The 24,338-nt window shown below is 41.2% G+C and overlaps 1 protein-coding gene across 2 annotated transcripts in view; it reads right to left on the bottom strand.

The window, feature by feature from the left end:
• Positions 1–8,110: 8,110 nt before the first annotated feature.
• The window catches only part of Trim36 (tripartite motif containing 36), a 33,812-nt gene continuing 17,584 nt past the window's right edge, over positions 8,111–24,338 (bottom strand). For both annotated transcript variants that reach the window (XM_057788719.1, XM_057788720.1), the window contains exons 5-10: positions 21,081–21,176; positions 17,830–18,083; positions 17,344–17,468; positions 13,945–14,235; positions 11,077–11,374; positions 8,111–10,194 (exon numbers count right to left, since the gene is read on the bottom strand). In XM_057788719.1, coding sequence (XP_057644702.1) covers positions 9,840–10,194; positions 11,077–11,374; positions 13,945–14,235; positions 17,344–17,468; positions 17,830–18,083; positions 21,081–21,176 — 1,419 coding nt within the window. In that variant the 3' untranslated portion in view covers positions 8,111–9,839. The remainder of the gene's footprint in view (positions 10,195–11,076; positions 11,375–13,944; positions 14,236–17,343; positions 17,469–17,829; positions 18,084–21,080; positions 21,177–24,338) is intronic.

Below are 24,338 nucleotides of genomic sequence, written 5' to 3'. Positions count from 1 at the left end.
TAAGTATTTCCCTAATGGAGCAAGATCAGAGAAATGCTTGTTACAGAAGGAGACCAGGGATAAATTCCAGCTGGTGAGAGAAATAAGGACCCCTGGGCTTCTAAAGAAACCGCTGCGCTGTGGGTATGACTCAGCAGAGCGTTCACCTAGTGAGAAACCCCAACTTCATCTCTGGCACGGTATAAATCGTGTGTGCTAACAGGTACCATGTGGGAGGTGGAGGCGGAACCTGTACACACTGGATCTCAAAGCATGCCAAATGAGAACCCAGTTGGCACCAAGCCAGAATGCAAATGGCATTGATCTGAGACCTCACCCATTGCTCTTCATGTCCTATCAGACTTTCAGAAGCGAGATGGCAGCCTGCGTGACAACTTGCTGGCCCAATTCGGTGAACCACTGTGGACACAGAAAAGATCCTCTATTGATGTTACCTCGACAACCACTAGTCCTACTTGTGAGATTTTTAACTGCTGTTTTCTAAATGAGTTGCCTAATCGGGAAGTGAGTCTGGGACAGGAGCTCATTTAAGTTACTCTTAAGACACCCAAAAGAAGCCGGGCAGTGGTGGCACACGCCTTTAATCCCAGCACTCCGGAGGCAGAGGCAGGCGGATCTCTGGGAGTTCGAGGCCAGCCTGGTCTACAAGAGCTAGTTCCAGGACAGGCACCAAAGCTACAGAGAAACCCTGTCTTGAAAAACCAAAAAAAAAAAAAAAAAAAAAAAAAAAAAAAACACCCCAAAGGAGATGGCTGTGTCGGTAGGCTTGGGGATCAGAGAGGCCAATAATGCAGATACACAGTGGAATCAATGGCATGTGAGTACTTATCAAGGTCATGTGCAAAGAGACCACCTAAGAGGTTCCCGTGATGTGAGAGTTAGGGCTCCACAGTGTTGGCCGTGTTGGCCGTGTTAGCCAACTGATACCCAAAATTCTCTCTAAAACTTCCAAGCCAACCCAGACGGTCTAAGATGACTGAAACTTCTCTCTTCCCATGTCATATGGCGGGGTGTGTATGTGTGTGTGTGTGTGTGTGTGTGTGTGTGTGTGTGTGTGTGTGTGATAATCTACATTCTCTAGTCTTCCTCTAGTCTTCCTTATCTGTTTATAAGACTTGATCATTAAATAGTTTCTTTTATGAGCAACCCAGTCTCTAGGTAAAGAACTGGTGAGCCAGCTTCACTTCGGGGAATGTAACACCACCCTTTCAGATGTCTAACCTCAGGCCAACATCAACCAAATGCCAACATTTGCTCATGTCTTTATTTCCAAGGAATCCAGATTGGAAAGACAGAAATGCCATTGAGAAAACCACACACATATACACACACACACATACATATACACAAACACACACAAACGCACACACACTCATGGGCCTGCTCAGTACCTTGCAGCATGTGACTCCTATCATGATGGACAAACATGTGGTAGAGAAATGGGTGATAAAGAGAAGCTGAGCGGTTCGTGTGCTGTGGAAAGAGGCAGAATGGAAGAAATGAAGGCGATGAGGAGCAGGCTGATGTGGGAGGCCTGCTTGCCTCCTGGGGCCAAGGTGAAATCCAGGCTCTCATTGCTACCAAGGCCCATGTCTGGGTTCATGGTCCTCCCACATCCATGGTCTGTTGACTGATGTTTCTGTCCCACCAAGTCCCACAGCCGTTTAGTCCCAAATAAACACACAGAAGTCTACATTAATCATAAACTGATTGGCCTAGTAACTCAACTTCTTATTAATTCTTACATCTTACATTAACCCATTATTCTTGCCTGTGTTAGCCGCGTGCGTGGCTTGGTACCTTTTTCAGCGAGGCAGTCACATCTTGTGTTTTCTGCATCTGGGTGACAACTGCAGACTATTTCCTCTTCCCAGAATTCTCCTGTTCTTATTGCTCTGCCTCTACTTTCTGCATGGTCACCCCACCTATACTTCTTGCCTGGCTACTGGAAAATCAGCATTTTATTAAAATACAATTGACAGGGTACAGACCATTGTACTGCAGCACCCCCCCCCTTTTTTTTTCTTTTGAAAACAAGAACTCTGAATTGAATCTCCTTTGGTTAGCTTTTCTCTTGGCCATTATCCATAACAACTTGTAACCAACATTCTAAAAAAAAAAAAAAAAAAAAAAAAAGGCAAACATCCATAATCCATTTTGGGGAGAATGTGGGCATAGTTTTCTAGGCTACTTCCTGCTGATTGGGGGTGCCGATAATCTTATGGGACCTAAAGAAAATTTAGAATTATGACAAAGTCCTGACTGGAGTATCCTGTGAGGCTTGGTCATCTCAGGCAGCAGTCTTGAATCTGTTCTGGATGCAGAACTCACACATCTGGGCCATTCCTCCTATCGGAGATTTCTCAGAGGGTCTTCCTTAATCAAACCTGATTTTTCTTACACCAGAATAAATCCACAGCCTCTCGTCTCCTGTGGAAACAAAAGCAAAACCTCTTCTCCAAAGTAACATAACTTTTGACTTAAATTTTGAAGTCAAAGCATTTTCAAGTATATATGTTGGATTAATCCAGCAGCATTTATAATCAAGTGTCTTTTAGCAGCTTTTGCTCCTTCCTCAGCCATCAAACAATTTAAAGACAACACAATAATATACAGTATCCAGATTCTCTGTGTATTTTCCATCTTTGCATGGCGTTATTTTAAACTCTATTTCTTTTATTTTTAATTTTAGTTTTTGGCTTTTTGAGACAGGGTTTCACTGTGTATCTTTAGCTCTCCTGGAACTAACTCTGTAGACCAGGCTTTCCTTGATCTCACAGAGATCTGCCTGACTCTGCCTCCCAAGTGTTGGATTAAAGGTGTCTGCCTCCACACCCAAATACTTTTCTTGCTTTTTTTATTTTAAGGACTTTATCCTTTTTCTCTCCCAAGCCTATATATATTTTAAATATACTGTAAAACATTTAGAGGTTTTCTTCCTCTGAATCTATCTTTATTGTATAGCTCTCTTTTTCTGACCACATGAGTCTTTAATTTGCTAAACAATATGGCTAGGATTAAAGCCGTGACTTTGACAGCTGGATCCAGCCCATTCCTTAGCTTTCTGAGAGTCTAGCCATGTTTATTGCCACAACTCTATGGCATTTCAAGGTCCCTGTCACCACCAAGAAGCATGCTGTCAGCAATTCATAAACACCATTTAAGTGTTTGGTGGCAGGGCCTCTTAAAAGAGCTGCAAAGTTTCACAGCTAAAGCTGAGTCAGGAAGCCTCTCTTAAATGAGATACACTTGCCTCTAACAAAGAGCAAACCTGATAAATTGCTGCTACCAAGAAGCCGTGCTTAACGCTGTTATTTTGTGTCTAGAATTACTTCCCAAGTTCTCTCAGGTTCTCTGTGGATGCAGTTGACTGATGTTTCTGTCCCACCGAGTCCCACAGCCGTTTAGTCCCAAATAAACACACAGAGGTCTACATTAATCATAAACTGATTGGCCTAGTAGCTCAGGCTTCTTTAATTCTTACATCTTACATTAACCCAGTATTCTTGTCTGTGTTAGCTGCGTGACTTGGTACCTTTTTTGGTGAGGCAGTCATATCTTGCGTCCTCTGGGTGACACCTGCAGACTACATCTTTCCTCTCCCCAGAATTCTCCTGTTCTCATTGCTCCACCTCTACTTCCTGCCTAGTCACCCCACCTATACTTCCTGCCTGGCTTGACCAATCAGCATTTTTATTAAAATCCAATTGACAGAGTACAGACCATTGTCCCACAGCAAGGGTCTGTGTGGATATACATTGCCCATGTTGCCACCAAAAGACACAGGATGCCCAGTGCCTGGACTGCCACCTGTTGCAATGTAGGTGTCCAAGAGTCACCCCAGAGCTTGGTATGATTGGTCTATGCTGATACCTGGGGCTATAGTATTGTCCGGGTCTGAACTGCTGCCAAGAGCCATGTCTGGTTCCATTACCCTACAACAACGAGGATCTATGTAAATATCTGTGGCCCATGTTGCCATCAAAGGTCACACAGAAGCCATCTATGGCCTTGTTGGTGTCCAAGGGCTATGCCACCACTGTAACCACGCTGGTCTGGGTGGCCTGTGCTGCTACATGGGGCCATGGTGTCATCTGGGACCCAGCTGTTGCCAAGGGCCATGTCTGGGTCCATGGCCCTATAGCAACCAGGGTTTGGGTTGATGTCCATGGCTCCTGCCACCACCGAGGGCATGTGGATCCCCAGGGTTAGGTCAGTCACCTGAATCCATGTTGGTGTCCAAGGGCCATGCTGCATCCAGGGCCATACAGATCTAAGTAATCCAATACCATGGTGACATCCAGGCCAGAACTGAAGCTGAGGACCATGTCTAAGTCTGTGGTCATACTATAGCCAGGGTCTGTGTTGATGTTCGAGGTTTATGTTACCAACTAAGGTTATGTGGATGTCTGAGGTCTGGGGCCAGCCATGCTGATCTGAGTGCCTGCACTGACAACACAGACCCGGCTGCCGCCGAGGACCATGCCTGGGTAGGAGATAGAGCAGCCAGGAGGCCAAAGGTACAGCAGGCAGGTAACCAAAATATCTGAAGTATATAGGGAAGAGTCTCTGGGGGAAGGGCAGCCCTGCCACTGGGCTGGGGAGTTCAGAGTAGAGGACTCGGTATGCCAGCCATACCCTGTAACAGGTAGGAACTGAGGGATGCTGGGAGAACCTGGCAACCAGGTCTGCTTTGATATGTTAAGTAGGTACCTCAGCCATTTGTCCTGGGTTTGAAACTTAACAGGACTCAGCTCAGATCTTCTACTATGTTTCCTTGGCTCTGACCCTTCTCCATGAACGAGAGTGAATTATTAGCAAAATAGTTCCACAATTGGCTAAAAAGATTTATTTGGTAGTTTGAATCCTTTCAAAAGCTTGTTTGTTGAGTGCCCACTCCAGGCTTTATGTTAAATGCTTTGTGTGGATCTATTTTAACTCTGGTAACAATCTAGAAAGTGTACCGGTTGTCGATTTTAAAGGACAGGAGATTGAGAGTCATCAAAGCTTTCAACAAGCTCTCCAGGTGACCCACTGGGAAGTAGTGTTCTGCAGAACATGATACATCTAATTAACTAGGCTGTCGGTAGGTGTCGTGAGCCACTAGACAAACTGGTCATGATCCACCTTTACCCTAAGTCCTTCCCTTTCACATCACATGAGCTCTTTCCACAGTTGTGTAATAACAAAGAAATAAAACAGAACCCTACGATTCTGATTTCCCAGAAAACAGATCAGGTTTTTTTTTTAATTTGACAAACTAAATTAACCTCAAATTGATTATTAATGCAACTCTCCAATGGGGGAGTAGACGAGCAAGCGTTACGGAAAAACCTCAGTCCTCATGCATGAAAACCAGCTGAAGGTTGAATCAGAAGACAAAGACAGGTAGAGCCAGAACTGTACAAGATGTGGTTTATTAAAATTTTATGAACAGAAGCATTTCTTAGGTGGTAGCAAGTGGGTCTCTATACTCCTGAGTAGGAGGAAGGCATTTGTGGTAAACAAGACAAAGATGAGTGGAGGCTTGGAGTTTCTTTAATTGAAAATTACAACAGTTAAGTAATAGCCTAGAGTCAGATAGATGGCTCAGAGGGTAAAGGTGCTTGCTGCCAGTCTGGAGATCTGACTACCCACAGCTTGTCTCTGACACACACACACACACTTAAAAAAAGTCTGGGCATCGGTGGCCAGTACAACATTGCTTAGCTGACTAATTTTTTGTCCTCTAGGGTTTGAGATGCATTGCAGAGTCATTAACAGGCAACATGAAGATTACAGCGAACACAGCTGCAGTCATGGCAAGCTCGAGACTTTAAAACAATCGCAGTTTGTTACTTTAGACAGCCACGGCATAATTTTCTATGCAAATGTATGTTCATTATTTGTAAGAACGATTTATCTTGAGGATAACCCTGATTTTTAAAAATTATTACTTAATGCTTTTATTTTTTTGAGAATTTCATGTTTTCTGTATTTACATAATTTCTACCACCTCCTCTCGTCCCTCTGGCTCCTTTTCGTGTTTTAACTCCCTTTAAATCATGACACCCTCTTTGATTACTGTGATTATTACTGTAGACACTGGAAGCGTTTTCTCATCTCTATTAAGATCCATGAAAACAGGACATCAGATAGGTTGTCTTGTTCACTTTAGATCTAGTAAGTGATACAATGTCTCAAATGTAGCAAGAGTTGGCAACTTTCTGTAAAATAAGTATTTGTTAACCAAACTTAACCAAATTCAAGTTTCTTTTTTAGGTGAAAAAATCCTATTTACAAATAAACAGATAAAATTTCTTTTTAAGTATATGCAAATTGGCCTGATACAATGTGATGTCTTAAAACATTTATTCCTGTGACATTCATTCTCAACTGTTTTCTCCATCAGTAAAACAATATATCCCCACATAAGACATGCTCACAGGGTACAACCAGATTATTGGGCTGATAAATGTTTTATTCAAAAGGATATAGTTCTACTCTTGTTATTTTCAGAAAGCAACAGTGAATGTATGAATTATTGCATAGCTTCATAAGAAGGTCTTACATCATCATTTTCTCCCTTTTTTTCCCCTGTGGTGCTGCAGCTCAAACCTGGGGCCTCTCTGCCACCAAGCTACAGCCCTAGACATATTTATTTATTTATTTATTTTTTTATTTTTTATTTTTCAAGACAGGGTTTCTCCATAGCTTTTGGTTCCTGTCCTGGAACTAGCTCTTGTAGACCAGGCTGGACTCGAACTCACAGAGATCCACCTGCCTCTGCCTCCCGAGTGCTGGGATTAAAGGCATGCGCCACCACTGCCTGGCCCAGACATTTTATTTTATCTTAAAATTTGGAATAGGGTCTCAATTAAGCTGCCCAAACTGGAGCTCAGTCTATGTAACCCAGACAAGCCTAAAACTTGAGATTTCCTGTCTCGCCCACCAGAGCAGCTAGGTAGGACTACGGGTCTGTACTACCAGACCCACTGAAAGTCTTGTTAATTATGCATATATATTAGGACCCTTCCACTGTTTCTGTTAACTAAAAAAAAAAAAAAAGACCCATTAGCAAAAACTCTATGATCCACTACTAACCTGTTGTGAAATAATCCTTTCATACACTGTGAAGAATTGTCACTCTTTTTGGTTTAATAAAAAACTAAACAGCCAACAGCTAGGCAGTATTTCCGGGCAGAGAGGATGCTGGGAAGAGGGCAGAGTCATGAAGAGACTAAAAGAAAGCCTGACATGTAGGAAATGAGGTAACAAGCCATTAGACACGTGGCAGCACATAATTAATAGAAATGGGTTAAGTTATAGGAGTTTGTTAGAAACCAGCCTAAAGTATTGGCCTCACTTTCATAATTAATAATAAGTCTCTGTGTCATTATTGGGAAGCTGGAGGTCCCAAGAAAAAAGTTCGACTACACCCATACACTGATTCTATCAATTTAAAAAAAAAAACCATTAGCAAAAACTCTATTATCCACTACTGACCACAACTAACAGCATCATAACCCAAAATGATGCACATGAATTAATGGACCACTCACCTGGTCAATGCAATCTACCACGGACTACAGAAGAGAAAAAAAAATGTTAAGACAATATAAGCAGACAAATGAAATAATTAGCTTCATCACAGTAATCTTTTCTGATAACTTCCACAAGAATTAAATAATAATTAATAATTAAATAATCAAAATTATTCTGTCTAAATCTAACATGTGAGGACTGGAGACATGGCTCATGGGTAGAGTGAGTGCTGCTCTTCCGAAGGCCAAGTCAGATTCCCAGTGCTCATGTCGGATGGTTCAAACCACGGGAACTCAGGCTCCAGGGTATCTGGTATTTCTCGACTCCATGGGTGCTTACATTCATGTGTGCATGCAAAGCCATACACATGTAATCAAAAATAAAAGCTCTTATAACATGTGCCACAAAGCATCTTTTAATAACTGTTTTTTTCTCAGTTATCCACAAACCATAGTAAAAGTTCCTGGCGTGTAGATTTGAATAACCACACTTGACTTCCTTTTATTATTTTTTATTAAAAATGAAATTCCACCAAGCAATTTCTATACAGTGATACAGTGTTTGAAACAGCTTCCTTTTCCGATTCTTGTTAAAGCTTTATAGTTTAAAATGTCTACAGGACGTGTGCTTACATGAGTATTGAGTGTCACACTGAACCACACATGTGACTTTAGCAGCTTTACTGCACAATGATACAGGTAACACTGTGCATTCTTTGTTTCCTATGTCATAAAGTGCTAGGTATACGGCAGAGGAATGACAATCACTAAACACAGTTCTTCAGATCTACCTACATGAGTGGCGGTGGGGGGTGTCGGGGTGGGTCTGATGCAGTGGGATCGGCTTAACAGACAACTTCCATTAAAAAATCATAATTAAAAAGAATAAGACAAACAGCTTCCAAAAATTTCGGTTACTCCACTAATATATTAGCACTCCGTAAGTGATCAGTGTAAGCCTTATTGTCCGGACATTTTAACCTTCGAAAAAAAGGTAGTTCAAATAAAAACTATCTACTTAAAAGATCATTTGGGTACCTAGATGATGGTCTTGCAGAAAACAACATCCAATTTGGAAAAGGTGCAATTCCTCAAACCGAGTGTACACAATCCTTTTGATTTTAGTTACTATTCTAAATAATTCTGTGTTTTACTGATTCACACTACAAATGCTTATGACCACACAATGAGCCACAGACAATGCCACCCAACCAGACAGTAGTAACATGTAATATGTCTGGCATTTTAATGCTGTTAGATGGACAGTGAGCTTCTCAAATTTTTAAGCACAAGCCAGAAAAACATGACGTGTAACATCTGTGTCAAAAATACAAAACTCACAAGACAGGCGTTCACATTGGTCCATCTTCACTAGTACTTCTGAAAAATAATTCTTTACTATAAATACAAGTATTTTCTGAAGTAAAAAAATTTGAAGATAAAATTTTCTGGAAAAAAAAATTATATTGCAGTGAAAAGTTGCATGGGTTCAAGAACCTTCTGTTTCCTCTAAGAGACCATGCTTGCTACATACGCCAAATAAGGAGCATTAGAGTTCAGACAACTCTCAGAGATGTCCTTACCAATAAATACAGCCTGTGGTCTATAAGAAAAAGAAAAAGCATTTGCCAGGCAATATACACTCAGTAGTTACACACTTTAAAATACATAATTTTCTACTTAAATATACTACCATTTTATGGCCTTTGTCATTTTACCTATCTATAACTTTATTTACCTATTAACAACAAATTGAAGACTCATGGCTTGGGACTGATTTCTATCAATAGGCATTTAAGAATATCTTCTCTTTGGACATGAACATGATACAAAAATGGAAAGGAAAGAAAAATAACAAGCACAAAAGCCACAATAAATACTTTGTATCCCACCCACTCCAAAACAAAAAGAATGTAGATAATAGCAACATCAACTGACTTAAATAAATTAGAGTCCTTATGCCCAAAGAGAAGGACCAGCTGTCGAGTTACCTGTCTGGGACTGGTGTCAACAAATGTGAAAGGCAGAAGAGCAGCATGGAAGAGGCAGGTTGTGAAGGCCTTCTGAGTTTTAAGGCTCACACACTAGCTGGGTATGGCAGTGCCCACCTATAATCCCAGCACTCTGGAGCCCACCACAGAAGGACAGAATTTGACAAGACCCTGGGTGTCAAACAAAACAAGATAAAACAAAGAATCGCACACTACAAACAGGTATGGTGACAGAAGACGTGAATGACATGTAATTGTTACGAAAACTGACACCAAAGCATGGCTTCGTCCACGGTTTTCATCCTCGCCACATGGGGTGTCCGAGCTACACGTCTTCTTCATATTCCAGATACTTTGCTGTGATGGGTTCTTCAAGCTGAATTCCTCCACTGCCCATTAAGGCAAATGCTGGATACATTGTATGTGAGCAGTCTACCTGGCGCTCATACAGGCATTTCATGTGATCCATATCATAGAAACTCACTTTACCTTTATCACAGTCTAGGAAAATCCCTATACTTGTTGGCATGGGAAGAACTCTATTTTCGGGTTCATTAGAAGAAGTAGGTGACTTGGGTATAAAAAATTTCTTCATGCCTATAGTAACTAACGTAAACGGTTGTGAAGAATCGAAGCAGGCATCTTCACTCCCACTGTCATGGCCACTGTCTTGTTCATATCTACAACACAATAAACACAGGCTCTTACTTATCTCCAGCCACAGCCTCCCAGGATCCTCAACACGTTCTCAAAAGAATAACATATGTTGTTCTACAGTTAACATGCACAAAAGTGATCAGTTAGCTCACATAAGCTAAGACTGCAAAGTACTGTTTAGAGCTGTACTAGGTACTCAGTACCAAATTCCCTATAGCACCATCCAGTTAAACCTAAATTTATACACAAATGGAAACCTAAAAATGCATTTCTACTGAAAAAAATCAGAGGAGGGTGAAGGGCTTAACTTGAGATTAAATATTTATGGTACACAATGGCATGTCACAAAATACAAAGACCTATGCCCTCACCCATGGAATTAATAGACTGAAGTAAATAACTAGGCACTCAAAAGAATGTGAGATAAGAGCACGGCCCATTCTCCTCTTGAGAACCCTACTTTCTGACTGTGATTCCCACATCCAGAATGAATAATGAAATTGTTTTTCCCTTTGGGAAACATGAAGGGTCATAGAAAATTCTGGTAGGGTGAACAAGGGAGTTAAAGGCATCTCACTGGATGGGTAGATTTAACACACCTTTAGGAACTATAGGAAACTTTCAAACTGTAAACTCTGAAGCTGAATCATAATCAAGAGGAAATCAAAACAGACTAACTCCTTCAGAGCAGCAAAAATTAAATGTTAATTATTCTGTGAATGAATACAAGACGCCCTGACTCCTGTTCTAAAGCAGCCACAGGACAGAGCTAATCTCCTGAATCTAAGAAATGTGTGTTCCAAATGTAATAAATGAGTCCCAGTCTGTGTTCAGGGTGATCTTTTGCAACACTGATATTTAGTTTCAAAGTCGTTATCAAGTTCTCCATTAAGGAAAGAACCTACCTTGGACTAGCCGTGTCCCGGGGAGACCGAAGCCACTCCTGTAGTTTGTCACTAGAGGCAACTCCCACTTTGACCAGGTATGAATACGGTTCCACGCGGCAGGCCCAGAAGTGTTTCCCCTTCGTTATTCCCACATCTCCAATGATGTAATCTAAACTTGTGTAGTAGCCCACTTGGATGCGTTCCGCAGCCAGGAGAACATTAAATCCGGCTCTGCTCTCCACCCGGTCTCTCTTCAGGTTCAACAAGAGGTGCTCGTTATTATAGCCACACTTCTCATCAAACAGGAAGCTGAAAACTGAATGGAGGTTAAAATTAAGTAATCTGAGCAACAACTATGAGCATTCCTAACATCTAAGGTTGAATTTGAAGGATTTTCAAATGGAAATGAACTACTGAGGGTGCAGAGAAGATGCCCTTCTCTACCAGAGAGCTGTGTCATCAAATCCCAACGCAGCAGTAAGTCCCAGTATATTCTCTATACCTGAACATCTTCAGGAATATCCAAACCAGAAGCCCGTGTTTTAAATGCTTATGAACATTTTTAAGTGCATACATTGGAATCAGCAATGTTAATTACTCTATATAGAATGTACTTAATCACTCATCTTTTTAAAATATTCATTTTATTATTTTTAACTATAGGGGGTATGTGCACATGAGTGCAGTGCCTACGGAAGTCAGTTTAAGCTCCTAAGAGGAGTCATATATTTATAAGCATTCCAAATTTTATAAATTTCAGGATTTATAAGCTCCCTTATTAATCAACACAGCAGACATGAGTAAGGCGGTACTGTTTATGAAGAGAATCGTGGGTTTCCAGATCAGAGAGGTTTGCATCCAGCTCAAACATTTCACACACACACAAAAAAAGTGATCTACACTTTAAATTCCTCATTTGCAGAATAGAGCTAACTCAACTATTGTATGCATAATATTTATTGCTAGCCAATGCAGACACGACAAAAACTGCATCAACAAAACAATGGGTAAAGAAATGTGACAGACGCACAGAGGAGAGCTAGCAAGCCTGCAAAGAGATCATGAAACACACACAATCTGAACACACAAAATAAAAGACAAGCAATGCACAGTTCCGCTCTTCCAAGGGCCCAGAGTCAAACCTCAGAAAGAAAGAATAGAGACTACCAGCGTCTGTACTGAGAAGGGTGAAAAGCTGTTTAGACAGATTTTCAGGTGAGATTTAAATTTTTTTCTGGAGATGTGAATGATGATAGCTGCACAATGCTATGAATAAAGTTTCTATCCCTAAAATATGTGCTTACAATGGTAAATCTTATCTATATTACATGACATTAAAAAATTGGCTGCCAGCAAGCTAAAGCCAGGCCCTATATAGAGGCAGATCTTTCTATATGGCTAATGTGCTGGCATAGTTAATCTTGATTCTTTTTCATCTCCAGTATCTCCTACTTTGTACAATAATTCTAAACAGCCCCAGTATTTAAGTAACTTCTCTTAGAGAGGAAAATAAAACTCTCAACCTGCCCTCTTCTCCTCTCTATACAGCTGCTACTAAAAATAGCAGCCTTGTCCAGAACCATCCTTCTACTTTCAGAGACCAAAAAATTAAAGATAGCATTCAGCATTAAATGTCTACTGAAGTCAGGTGGTGGCACACTCCTTTAATCCCAGCACTCGGGAGGCAGAAGCAGGGGATCTCTGTGAGTTGGATGCCAACCTGGTCTACAGAGAGAGAGTTCCAGGACAGGCAACAAAGCTACACAGAGAAACCCTGCCTTGAAAAACCAAAAAAAAAAAAAAAAAAAAAAGGTCTACTGAATACTTGAACATTCAACTTATTTATTTTAGTAAAACTGAATAAAAAGAAAAACAATTTCAGACAACTATATGTTTTTATATTCTAATATGTTTAAAGGCCACAATATACCTGGAAAGTATACACACACACACACACACACACTGCTTCTTTACATTGGACAAGAGGAGAAAGGAAAGACAGAATTCAGAAAATATGGATACATAAGGCACTAAAACAGGGGTGGAGTCCATGGTCTAAAAAGCAACTGAATACGTCCAAGGCAGTGATAGGCAGGGCAAAAAACTTTCCCTCTACAGAGTGTGAGCACAATTTTAGCTCTGAGTGTCCATCTCCTATGGAGACTCCGCAGTAGACACCTAACCTGTATGCCTCTCCTAGCCAGTAAAGCTTTTCAGCCTCTAATAAGCAATGCCAGCGTAACCTGGAAAGAGAAGCAGGGTAACAGGGACCAGGAAGCTGTCTGTGTGGAGGGAGAGCTTGCCTCATGCTCCAAAATATACCTCTCACCCTCATGTGCAGAGAATCGCACGGGGACTTAGATTAGATCACACCAATGAATTTTAAAGATAACTATCCTGCATTTTTGATACTGTCATTTACTGACCTCTAAAAAAGTCCCAGAACCATGCTATCGCTTTATGTTTGGGGTTTTTTGCTTTAAAACAGGGTCTTATGATTTTGCCCTTCGTTGGCCAAGTACTCACTATGCAGATCAGGCTGGCCTCTGCCTGCCTCTGCCTCCTAAGTGCTGGGATTACAGACATGTTCCCCCAAGATCATGCAGTTGTGCGATTTTAATTGTTTAAAGTAGCATTCAAGTCATTTTAAGTCACTTTAGCTACAATCATTAAAAAGTTTTTTTTTTTTCTCTATCTGATATCGGTCAAATGTAATATAGCCAGCCTCTGAGGTGATAGTTGAGGATTCAGGTCTAAATCTCAGCCAAGGATGAAATCTACTTGTCTAGAGTCTTTCAAAAGCACAAAGCTGGTTTCAATATAGGTTTACATGAAGACACCACCATTTTACACTTCAGGCCTCTCCCACTCTGCTTTTCCTGGTACCTGGAGCTGGAGGAGTGTGCAGAACCAGCTCTCTGCTGCAGGGGCTGCAGATGGAGCCTCTGTAAGCTCGCACTCGGAAAGCATAATGACTGTTGCTTTCAAGGTTGGAGACAACTTTACTTGTGCCGTGCACTTCTATCTCATTCCACGACATCATTTCTTCATCTCTATTAATCTTCCGGTACTCAAGAACATAGCTGTCGGCTTTGTCCTTTTCTGGTTGGTGCCAGTCTATCAAGGCGTTATTATACACTTTGCTCTGTTCTTCATTGATCTCAGGAATGTCTATGCCTGAAAGGATTAAGACAGAACATGATGTTAAGATAGTAGCTCCCTCAGCAAAAGCGAAGTACTGACAGTTTCTATAGTATCCAAGAAAAATTTAAATTTATGATACTATGCATAAGATAGAAAATACAAAATAAGGTAAATTTGTAATTATAACTGAAATGGGAAAAATAAGTGAAAAAGTAAACAAAAATTAAGCCATGATTACAGCATTAAGTGGTATCATTATTAATTCTAAAACACTGGAAATTCTATTTTTTTTAAAACATAGATTTTGCCCATAGTGAGTTGTGACTCTGGAGGTGAAATTTTTATTTATATTTACATAAACTATTTCAATACTTAAAAGGTTAAGTTTTGTGACTTTCAACCAAATTCTATTGAGAATTTCCTTTAATTTTCTAATGTAGACTTGCAAAACTAAATACTTTTCCTTCCTATAGACATGAAGCAGAAAGCAGCAGGGGGTTCAGCTGGGACAGTGCTTGCTATGCAAGCTTGAGTTCCCGAGCTCAGGTCTCCAACACCCACAGGGAAGCTGGCCCAGGTGGCACGTGACGCAAGCTCTCTGGAGCTCACTGGCCTGCTAGTCTAGCCAAATTAGTGAGCCCCAGGTTAAGTGAGGGATCCTGCCTCAAAACAATAAGACAGATAACTGAGGAAGAAACAGAGCACTAACATCTGGTCTTTGGTCTACACACACATATGCACACACACACGTGCACACGCACACACATACACACACACACACACACAAACACACAAACACGAAAAACACCAAGAAAATAGAAACTGAAGTAGGGAAAAACCAACAAAAATATTTAGGCAATTTCAAGGTAATCCCTGCACCAATTTCATTTAGATTTCAGCAAAATTTTTCCATAATGGATCAATCAAGATTTATAAATTTAGGAGAAATAAGCTTCTAATATTTTGCTAAAATATTTGTTGAAAGTTTATATGTTTAAAGTCAGTCATGAGAGCTCCCAGTAATCTCTGTACTTAGGAAACAGGAAGACAACTGTAAATACAGGGCCAGCCTGGGCTACACAATGAGTTGCAAATTAGACTAGGTTATCGTTTCTCAAAAAACAAAAAGCAGACCAATGTCACAGCTAAATCCTTGTGCACACACATAACCTTCTCATTACACTAAACTCGTAAGCTTGGTATACGGTAAGGTCTAAAGTCACATGTATGCTGGACACGACAGCGCATCCTATAACCCCAGTGTGGTACGAGAGTGAGCTCACGGTCATCCTCTCTACACACTAGTTTTTTGTTCAGCTTGTATAAAATACTTATACAAAAAACATGCACAGCCACACACACACCATTTACATCCAACCACAAAGGAGGAAATGAAATAAAGGAAGTGTCCCACTTCTTTTCATTTATTCCACAGCCTGTGATTACAACCTGAAGATTACACAGCCATGATAAGATCTGGAAAGACATCCAACACATACTTTAAAGTTAAAAAGTTCAACAGGACCAAGTCACAGAGTATCTTCAGCCAGACGGTTGCTGTAAGAATGGGCATGTAGGGAAAATGAAGTACATCCACAGGCAGGAAATGGGGGTCCCCTCTCTCCTATCCACCATTTTCTTGGTCCTTTGTTGTATACTGAGCATAACCCACAATTACCTAAGGTCAGCCTTACCCTTCCAGGGGCAATGTTTGAATCCATGGGTAAATGCTTAAGACCCAAAAGTAAGCTAACATATATCTAAGAAACAACTGGTGTACACAGAACCAACAGTCTAGGCAATAAAATCAGCATTTGAAATTATAGCACCTGCTTGGAAAAGGTTGTAATAAATAATATCAGGTTCAGATATAAGTTTAAGAAGAAAGATGCTACAGAAACCCACAGTTTTTAATTTTTAAGAAGACATATTTTCTTTTTCAAAAAACATATTTTTAATAGGTTTTAAGGATCATATGTTTGGGGCCAGGTATGAGTGTGGGTACCCTCAGAGGTCAGACGGCATCAGATTCTGAAGCTGGCACAACTCGCAGTTGTGAGTCACCTCATGTGGGATAACGCTCTCGTACACTGTAAAGATTTGTCACTTGTATTGGTTTATATTTATTTATTATGTATACAATATTCTGTCTGTGTGTATGCCTGCATGCCAGAAGAGGGCACCAGACCTCATTACAGACGGTTGTGAGCCACCATGTGGTTGCTGGGAATTGAACTCAGAACCTTTGGAAGAGCAGGCAGTGCTCTTAACCTCTGAGCCATCTCTCCAGCCCACGCTGATTGACCAGGCATGAAGTGGCAGGGTGACTAGGCAGGGGAATTCTGGGAAGCAGAAAGGCAGAGATGTAGTTACCAGCCAGGCGCAGAGGAAGTAAGATGAGAATGCCTCACTGAGAAAAGGTTCCAAGCCACGTGGCTCAACATAGACAAGAATTATGGGTTAATTTAAGTTGTAAGAGCTAGTTAATAATAAGCCTGAGCTAATAGGCTAAACAGTCTATAATTAATATAAGCCTATGTGTATTTATTTGGGACTAAAAGACAGAAACTTCTATCTACATGTGGGTGCTGGGAATCAAATTCAGGTCCACAGCAGAGCAGCCCCCACTCTTAACCCCTGAGCATCTCTCCAGCACCTAGCCTGTGTTGCTTCAAACTTCACAAGAAGAAAAACTTCAGCAACACAAATGTGGTAAGATATAAAAATAGAAGGAAGCCCTCCCTGTGTTCCAGGGTATGTTGAAATCATAACCCTGACTACGACAGCAGTCTCACTCAGAAGGTTGACTGTATTTGGAGACTCAGTCTACAGAGGAATACTAAATTAAGATGAGATCCTCACAGTGGGTCCTAATTCAATATGGCTGGAAATACAGAATATATCTTGAGCCAGATTTCATGTACTAAAAATATCATAAGCTTATAAATTTTTTTTAAAAAATGTGATACCATGTATACAATGTTTAAAAAACCAGGGTATAGCTTTATGTACAAAAACACAGGCATAAAAACCAGGTTGCAGGATAGATGATCATGAGCAACTTATGTCAAAGAGGGGAGGGGAATGCATTTCTGCAGCATGCTAGCCAGTAAGGAAGGAGGCATGGCCTTTACCACTTACCACTAGAGAAAAAGGACAGTTCTCCAAGCACCTCTGTCTGTTTGGTTGTGTTAACGACATAATCTTCAAACGAAGCTTGGGCTGCGGGTCTGAAGCTCTTCAGAGATTCCGTAGCTTTCTGGATTCTGTGGGCAGACATATTTCATGTGAAAGTCATTCTTTAAAAAGGCAAGTCAGTCTAAACACCTGCAATGCAGCAGACCAAAGAAGCAGACTCCGTATTCAGCACCCAGGGTGCAGCAGACCCACACTGCTTGTTAACACCAGGAATCACCTGGTGGGAGCTTTCAAAAGCTAGTGGCACGTGCCTTTAATTCCAACAGTCGGGAGGCAGAGGCAGGCAGATTTCTGTGAGTTCGAGGACAGCCTGGTCTACAAGAGCTAGATCCAAAGCTACAGAGAAACCCTGTCAAAAAAAAAAAAAAGAAAAGAAAGAAAGAAAATGAGAGAGAAGAGAAGAAAAAAGTTAAAGAGCAAAGCTAGTACCTGAGATGGAGCTGCTTCGCTGTCTGCACAAAGCAGGACTGATCCGTCTCCTTCAGGACTTCCTGAGCATATCCCACAAGCCCGTTGTTCTCCAGAAGGCCTTGGTACTCTTCCACTTGCGTGTGAAATTTGTCTAGTCTTAGTTTCTTAGAGGCATCTATGGCTTTCAAAACAGATGACTTCCTATCTTCTAGGATTTCAAAGAGCTTTTCAAAATGGGCCAGTGCTTCTTCCTTTGCCCTCTCTCCATTGCACTAGAGTGAGACACACAGTGTTACCTCACGTGCTGAAACCAACCTCTCATTGCACTAGTGCAAGATACACAGTGTTACCTCACGTGCTGAAACCAACCTCTCACTGCAGTAGTGCAAGATACACAGTGTTACCTCACGTGCTGAAACCAACCTCTCCACTGCACAAGTGCAGACTTCAAGCATTATCGCACCCATAAACCCAATCTCTCTGTTGCACTAGAGTAGACACACAGTGTTACCTCACATGCTGAAACCAACCTGCTACACAAGTACAGAATTCAAGTATTATCTTGCCCATAAACACAATCTCTCTGTTGCACTAGTGCAAAACACACAAGCATTAATTACCTCATCCATAAACCCAAAGGTCTTCCCATGATGTCCTACGTAATATCAAACTCAACAAAACAGGCCAGATGTTGCAAAGAGAAAGTTTTTGTCTGATTCTAAAATCTTCAAAAGAGTAGTTCGGCATCAAACACACAAGAACAACTGTCAGGTTCCATTTAGCTTTGTAATTTCAGAACTTTGTACTTTTAAAGCCGATAACAGAAGAATTATTCAATTAAATGAGAAACAGGTTTCAGTGATAAAGTAAAGGGCAGAGCTGCACTGATTTAACCACAAATACTGCAAAAGCACGATTCTAGAGAGTTTGTAACTCACCCCAAACTCAGGAATCTTTCTAAAGGAGGAAGCTATTATACAGCTAAATTACAGCCACAGACATTTTAAAAACGACATTCCATACTAAGGTATTTAAAATTCATTTGCTTTAATCCTTACTCCTCTGTGTGCTATAGGCTAAGCTGAGGCTAGGCATGCGCTCCGGGTCCAGTGCCTACCACTCTCCCTCTCCCACAGAAAGCTCAAGGATAACAGAAATGATTCAAGATCTTATGCGGATTAATAAGGATTATTTACATAAAAAACATACCATAATGCCAAACACTCTAAGCATTCTTATTTAATTTTTTCTTTTTTATAAAATAATCCTGCCTATAATGTGTATTAAACATGTTGATTTGGGGATTTGTTTGAAACAAAATCTCTTTCTAACACACGGGCCCCAGGGACAATCCTCCTTTCTCACCCTCCCTAGTGCTGGGATCACAAATCTATGTTACCCTGCCTGGCACAAATGATTTGAATTTTAATAAAAGCAGAGTTCAATAAGATTTTGGAAAAATGAAAGAGTTCCGTGAGCACTGGTGAGCACTCATCTGTGTGCGGGAGCAGGCATGGCAGAGGACGCTTTAGAAGTCCAGCGGCCTCTGGACCACATTAGCAAGGAATGTCCTTTAGACTCCCTTCTCAAAAGTCCCACTTTACTTCTGAAGGCTTTTTTCCTAAGTAACATACAAAGTGATAGGTTTCATCAGTATAGCTTCATATTTAACATTATACTTTGTTCTAGTTCAGTTTTTAAAGGGAAAAGAGAACAGTGAGATTCAGGTAGAATCTCAGCATGGTTTTCCACATTAACCTCAGAAGTACTATGCACAGATAACTACTATAATTGCAGGCACAGACGCTGTCCCATCACCACAGCTGAAGATGGAAAGAAACATGGCATTGATTCGAGTTTTGTTGCTGGTGTTTTTTTCTTATGTCTTCTGTGGTGTTGGTGATGCAGAACCAGGACCCAGCCCCCCTTATCCTGTACACAAGATGAACATTCTCTATCACTAAGATACATTGTCAGCCCCCGTTGTTTCTTAACTATTTCACTTCCCACTAGGAAAAATATGTCAAGAAGTAAGTCTTGTGCTAGCCTATATCTTTTATATTTAATTATAAATTTTAAAATGATCATGAGGAAAAGAAAAAGAAACAAAAAAAGAAATAAATTCCACTCCGCATATTAAAGCCTATTAAAGACCCTTGACAAATACCTGACCCTACTCAAACTTACTGTATTTCAAAAATGCTACTACTTCTTATTTAATTTTTTGTTTTTATTTATTCATTCATTCCCAGGTGCTAGGCTTACAGGTATGAGCCACCATACCAGTTTACTTCCCATTTTTTAAACTGAAGTAGACTGTAATGCACAGATTGGTGTAAAGGTGAGGACTCTATAAATACACATCCGACCAGCAGGATGCTCAGACAAAAGAGCAGGACTAGCATCCCAGAAGCCACCCTCAAAGCTGCTACAGCACTGATTCACCCTCCTCAAGAATAGTCTCATGAAATTTGAAAATATAATCTGGTTTCACTGTTCAGTTACTTAAAAAAATACTTATTTAATGTATATAAGTGTTTCACCTACATAGATGTCTGTGTACCATACAGACGCCTGGTGCACATGGAGGTTAGAAAGGGGCATTGGGTTCGCTGGAACTGGAGATGGCTGTGAACCACTATGTAGGTGCTGGGAATTGAACCTGAGTCCTCTAGAAGATCAACCAGTGTTCTCAGCCACCGCTAAACCATCTCCCCAGAGCAGTCTGGATACTTTCTATAAATGTCATTACCGCATCACCCCTTCCACAGCGTATGGCAGGATATACCTATGCTATGTGTGCAGTCCCATTGCTATCTGTTGATGGACATGTGGGTCTGTCCATGTGCTCCTCTGTTGATGGACCTTGCGGTCATCACAAACAAAGCAAGCATGACTACTCATCCTTACACAAGTAAGCAAAGCATGTCTTTAGCAGTCCCTGGAGTTTCAGGTAAGCCTGGGCCTATGGCAGACAGGAATTTTCCAAAAGCTAGCTTCTCATTTGTTGGCATGCAGGTCACTGCTGAAAGCTACTCTTTCCTTCCGACTTCTGAGCCCTTGTTAGAGTCACATCCCAATAACACCTGAGCACTGCTCACACAGGAGGCTAAGGCACATATTCTAGAACTGTATCTGCCACAAGCTCTAGGAAAGCATAGGAGTGAGGTCACACAGTCCCCAGCTCAGGGAACACATTTAGGATTTGATCAATAAGCGAATGCCTGGATGGGTGAACGAAAAACTATGTTGGTCACTTTATAACTTACCTCTGTTTCTTTCATTAACAAGTTTAGTTCAGAAATTTGACTCTTCACTTGGCCTTCCTTACCAATAAGGAAATCGATGTCCTTTGAAAGCTTCTCCTGTGGAAACACACAGAATGCAAGTACAGAAACAAATCAACAAAGACTTCATGCAATTTTGCAAATTACACAGTACCCCTCCTTCCTGATGAACAGCAAGATTGGCTATAGTAATTAACTCAAGGCAAATATTTACTGGCCTGAATTGCATAGGCCCAAGGTCATATGAAAGATTAAATGAAGGCTGGAAAAAAAGGGTAAGTGATAGTCAAAAATTCCCAATGCCTGAGTAATACATTTTTGTTGTTTAATTATCACTCTCAGAATTCTTGCTTATAAGGCTTCTAAGCAAATGAAGGTTGACAGCTCAGATACTATAGCCTCCCATTACATTGCACAGTTTAGACACACACACAGCAGGAAAACCACCAAGGACTAGTTCAAAATAATCTCAGGTCATCCCAGTCTTGCTATTATTTTCAAGTAATTTGTTTTGTAAATTAGCTATTCTGAACACTATAATTCCTCATCAAAATTACATTGTAGAGTTTGGTAAAATTTCTAGTTTGTTCTAAAAAGCATTCTGCAATGAATCTAAAGCACATTTTTTTTAACCTCCTTGAGAGTACTATGGACTATCAAGTCACAACAGATAAATGGATTGAGTCTAAATGAAAAATGAGAACAGCCAGGAAGCACCTCCCAGGGCAGAGGGGAAGAGATGTCCAGGATGAGGCCATTCCAGGATCCTGCTTACTGCTCAACACCTGAAATGCAAAGTGCGGGCAGGAAGAGAGAACAACAGCTTGGTGTCTGAGGATTCAGGAAGTTGGTCTCCCATCTATTTCATCTTCCTCTTTTTTTTTTAAACCATATACTACATGAGCGGGAAAGAGGATGTGTGCAGAAACAGATGTGATTGGCTCTGAAGGGATACATCTCAGTCTCAGAAGCGACCAGATACGATAAAACCCCCTGGAAAGACTCACTAGAGAAACAGGAAGCGGCTGACAGGAAAGGAACAAGATTTCTGGACACACACACACACACACAAAACAAACAAACAAAAAAAAAAAAAACAGAATGACTTGGGGATCTAGCTCAGGAGTCAGGAGTGGGGATCTAGAGCGGGAGTGGGGATCCAGAGTGGGATGGGGATCCAGAGTGGAATGGGGATCTAGCTCGGGTGTGGGAATCCAGAGTGGGATGGGGATCTAGCTCAGGAGTAGAGCACTTGCCCAGCATATATGTGCAAGGCCCTGGATTTAATCCCCATCACCTGCATCAATAGATCAGCCAGTCAATAAAAACAAGAGCCAGATGTAGTTGCAAAAGCCTGCAATCCTAGCCCTTGGGAGGTAGAGGTGAGAAGGTCAGGAGCAAGACCGGGCTCAATTGATACCTTGAGACACAGACAGACAGACAGACAGAGACACCGAGACAGAAACAGAAAGAAGGAACCTTACAAGATAATGCTATGAAGGGACAAAAAATCTTTAGTTTTGACCTAGCATTTTACCCATCTAAGGAACCCAGAGTTCCTGAGAAACAAATACTGCAGAGTCAATGGCTGAACCAGAAACCTACTCACAATTAAATAACATAACCACTCTCCAGGGGCAAGGGGTATTTAACTACACCACAAACCAAATGGCAAGTCTAGCACTGCCCCTTATGAGCCAATGCTGGGAACTTAGGCAGAAGCAGCAGGCACCATTGTTTTTTCTTAACTACAGTGAAAAAGAAATTTGGTCATTAAAATGGATATAGTGTTCTAAAACAGCTTAAACTAAACATAGGGAGGCTAAGATAACTGAGTAACCTAAACTAGAGAAGAGCAGAGGCGGAATTCAGAAATAGGGACCAAGGGCAACATCAGTCCCAAAATTGTTAGCACTCAAAGTCTCTAACCAGTCCTATCTCTTATCCAAAGTAACACCAGGCTTCTCAGGCTGGCCAGATCCAGGCAGTCTGTTTTTAAGGACTGGAGGTGTTTTAATGTCAGAATGTTTGCTCACAAACCATAAGCACTAGCTGCTGACACTAGGTATTAGCAGTAGAGGTAAATGTGAGAATCAAGGCTCCAGCCTACAAAGAATTCACATAGCAGGGCAACAAGTTTAAATAAATGAGGCCTCGAGAGCTCTAGAAACCCATCAGAAGCCAGCTTCTCAAAGATTCCAAAATTCTGTAGCTCCAAAACAGTGATGTTCAGACAAATGACTTCCTTCCCTGGTGAACACCTATGGTAGACACTAGTGACAAGAACTCACCAATCTCATTGACACTTATGACAGAGCCTGTCGAGGATTCTTTGGGTTTCTTGCTTGTTCTCTTCCTCTAAGGCCAAAACTGTCCCACTACTTTTCTAACTGTGCTCTCAGTAGGAATTACAGGATTCCTAACAGTCTCCTTTTTTATACATTACAGATCTAACTCATATGACAAATTCCAAAGATACACACCATCACCAAATGGCTATCTTAGGTACTGGAGCATCACAATCTATTCAGTCTTATCGTGGCACCTTAAATAGACTCTCCTCTGGCACACTGACTGCTATCCATCCCATCCCACTGTCCACCCTTGGTCAGTTCAAAGCACCTGGAAGCAGTTGTTGCCCCCAAATCCCTAACAGCAGTTAGGGTGACATCTGAGAGGTGGAGGGAGAGTCTAGGAGTTAGACAGACTTCCTAGTGGGTAGACAGACAGGGAGAAGGACCATGGCTAGGTATTAAAGGTGGCAAATCTCCAAGATGGCCACCTCATCTCTTCCTCAACCTGCTGACTTGAGACAAAAATCTAGCAGCTTTGCTTCCTACCACTGATGGGCATGCTCAAGGAGTACAAGACCAGATCAGGACATGTTACACCACAGCTGTTGATCAATCCTATCTGTCTTCAAACTGGTTAACCCTAAAGTCAGGAGGTAAACTCTTCAGAGGCTTTAAAAGCCCAACCCTTAAGAGTGATTTTTTTTTTCTTCCCAAGTTCCCCTCTGCTTTAAAGAGGGTATTTTTCTGTGTGTATTCATGAAGTAGACCAATCTCACAAGTCTCAGAAGGTTTCTGAAACTTACAAGATTAACCAGGTCACACTCCCCAAAATTACATTAAGTCATAATTCACCCACCAGCCAAGTCACCTGCAACCCCAACAAGGGGCTCAGGGATACAGCTGTGGTGGGCTTTTCAGTGATGCAGCTGCCTGTGAACCACCTGTG

This window comes from Chionomys nivalis, chromosome 14 (assembly GCF_950005125.1).
Source record: "Chionomys nivalis chromosome 14, mChiNiv1.1, whole genome shotgun sequence".
NCBI lineage: Eukaryota > Metazoa > Chordata > Mammalia > Rodentia > Cricetidae > Chionomys > Chionomys nivalis.
This window is presented reverse-complemented; position numbering and strand designations above follow the sequence as displayed.